This window comes from Cyprinodon variegatus, unplaced genomic scaffold, assembly GCF_000732505.1.
Source record: "Cyprinodon variegatus isolate N-32 unplaced genomic scaffold, C_variegatus-1.0 Scaffold82, whole genome shotgun sequence".
In the NCBI taxonomy this organism is placed as follows: Eukaryota; Metazoa; Chordata; class Actinopteri; order Cyprinodontiformes; family Cyprinodontidae; genus Cyprinodon; species Cyprinodon variegatus.
The window spans coordinates 1,482,447-1,484,569 of NW_015150535.1; the positions used below are offsets into that span (position 1 = coordinate 1,482,447).

The 2,123-nt window shown below is 33.6% G+C and overlaps 1 protein-coding gene across 1 annotated transcript in view; it reads left to right on the forward strand.

Annotated features, from left to right (window-relative positions):
• Nucleotides 1-2,123, forward strand: part of dfnb31 (deafness, autosomal recessive 31) — a 240,174-nt gene that overhangs the window by 132,965 nt on the left and 105,086 nt on the right. The window contains exon 3 of the mRNA XM_015373172.1: nucleotides 863-988. Within this exon, the coding sequence (XP_015228658.1) occupies nucleotides 863-988 (126 nt within the window). The remainder of the gene's footprint in view (nucleotides 1-862; nucleotides 989-2,123) is intronic.

The following is a 2,123-nucleotide window of genomic DNA, read 5'->3' on the forward strand; positions in this document are numbered from 1 at the left end:
GGGGGGGAGAAGCGGTGGGGGGGAGATGTTCATGTTGCTGCGGTCTGCAGTCTGGACGTTAGATGTCGCTGAAAATTACACACTGTAGCTTTAAGTATATTCTAAGTATTTATATATTTCTCTTTGGTTAAGTTTGTACATAGATGCTCTTATGCTATTCTTTTTTTCTATGTATTTTCTTCTTTTTTTCCATCCTTCTGTACTCATGTTGTAACCAGTGAATTCCTCTATTGTTGGATTTATAAAGTTCATATTTTTTTTATTAATAATGTTCTCATCTGACCAAAGCTCAAAATCCCAACTAAAGAATGTGCAGAGTTTGGCAAACTTGCTTGTTTGTGGTGGTGATGCTGGAAATTTCTTAGTTACTGTAGCATAGAGATGCTTTCTAATGGTTGTGATGAATACTTGGTGCAGTTTTCATGGACTGACGTTATTAACGTCTAATGCTTCTCTAAAAGCTTCATTTTTACCTGGATTCATGCTGCTTTATACTAAGAAGATGATCTATAGATGATTGTACTTATTTAAATACATTTCCCAGACATTGGTAGTTTTTGGATCTATGGTTTTTCTTCCGTTTCATGTATTTATGTCCCTGTTAGGAAACTAATGATCCTCTTTTTTAAACATTCAACATAGATTTATTGCTGCAGGTTTAACAATGTGCAGGAGTTTCAGGTTCTCCCACTGACAGTGTTTCATTAAACGGATGTGTTATCTGTCTCTTCTGTCTTATTAAGAGCCCGGCTCCACCGTCACAGTCATAAATCTGAGGCACATCTTCTAAACCTGCAATGTTTATGGTGTGTCTCTTATGCTTCAGCCTGTCTTATCTGCTGTTCTGTCCTGTCAAAAACAGGTGAACTTGGTGCTGGATGACGGACGGTCTCTGGGTTTGATGATCAGAGGGGGAGCTGAATACGCTCTGGGAATTTACATCACTGGGGTGGACAAAGGATCAGCAGCAGAGTGCGGCGGACTCAAGGTATGTCTGCTTTCTTTTCTTACCATTCTTATTTAAAAGCTGGAAATCTTAATACTTTGAATGGAATTTTCCAAAAATGACTTTTTGAGAACATAGGAAATTGGAAAATGACAGATTACCACATAAGCAATTATTTGTATTGTATAGCATTATGCCCAATTTAATTTTTTCTTTGTCCCTGTTATGTTATAATTTACAAATAAAATATAATACTTCTGATACTTTGTGCAACCCTGCTACCATAACATTACTTATTAAAATAATCTTTACTTAAATAAAAAAAGACAAAAAAAATACCTTTTTCATCAAACCTATTGAAATCGATGTTTTTCCCCATTCTCCAAAGTCTAAATGAACAAAATGTGCCAGTTATTTTGATCTTGGACCTTTGATATCCCTGCCGCAAGAGCCATTTAGTTTTCATGTTGACGTTTTGACAGTTTAAAAAAAAAAACACATTGAACAAGTGACAATATATTTATATGCTGTATACTATATCACAAACTATTACTTAGAAAAAAAAATATTTGGTCAATACACATGTTTAGACTGAAGTTATAGACTATATAATTTCATCCTTGTGATATATGTGCAATTGTGAATTATAAGTAACATTTTTGAGGTAAAGGTCTGTAATTTATTTGTTTTCCGAGCATCAAAATGTGCATATTTCTGCATTTAAATTAGTGAAAATTTACACAGATGTTTATATGTTTGACACCATATGCAAGAGAATTTTATTAGCTTTCATTTGGTTCCACTTTCAATGCTATAGCATAAACCTATGGGAAGCTACAAAGAAAACAAAGACGTAATACCCCAAATTTTTCGCCATTTTTGACAAACGTCAACACCAAAACTAAATGGCTCTTGCGGCAGCCATATCCAAGATCCAAGATAAAAATAAATGGCATATTTTGTTTATTTAGACCTTGGAGAATGGGAAAAACATTGATTTCAATAGGTTTGATGAAAAAGGTATTTTTTGAAGAGGTCTAAGGCCATATGCATGATAATTTGAGCAAATATACAATATTTAATCTAAACTAAATGTTGAAATTTGTATGGAGCATGTGAAAACTTAAGTGAGGTAAATTTAAAAACTTGTTTAAGTGAATACATGTCAACTATTTTC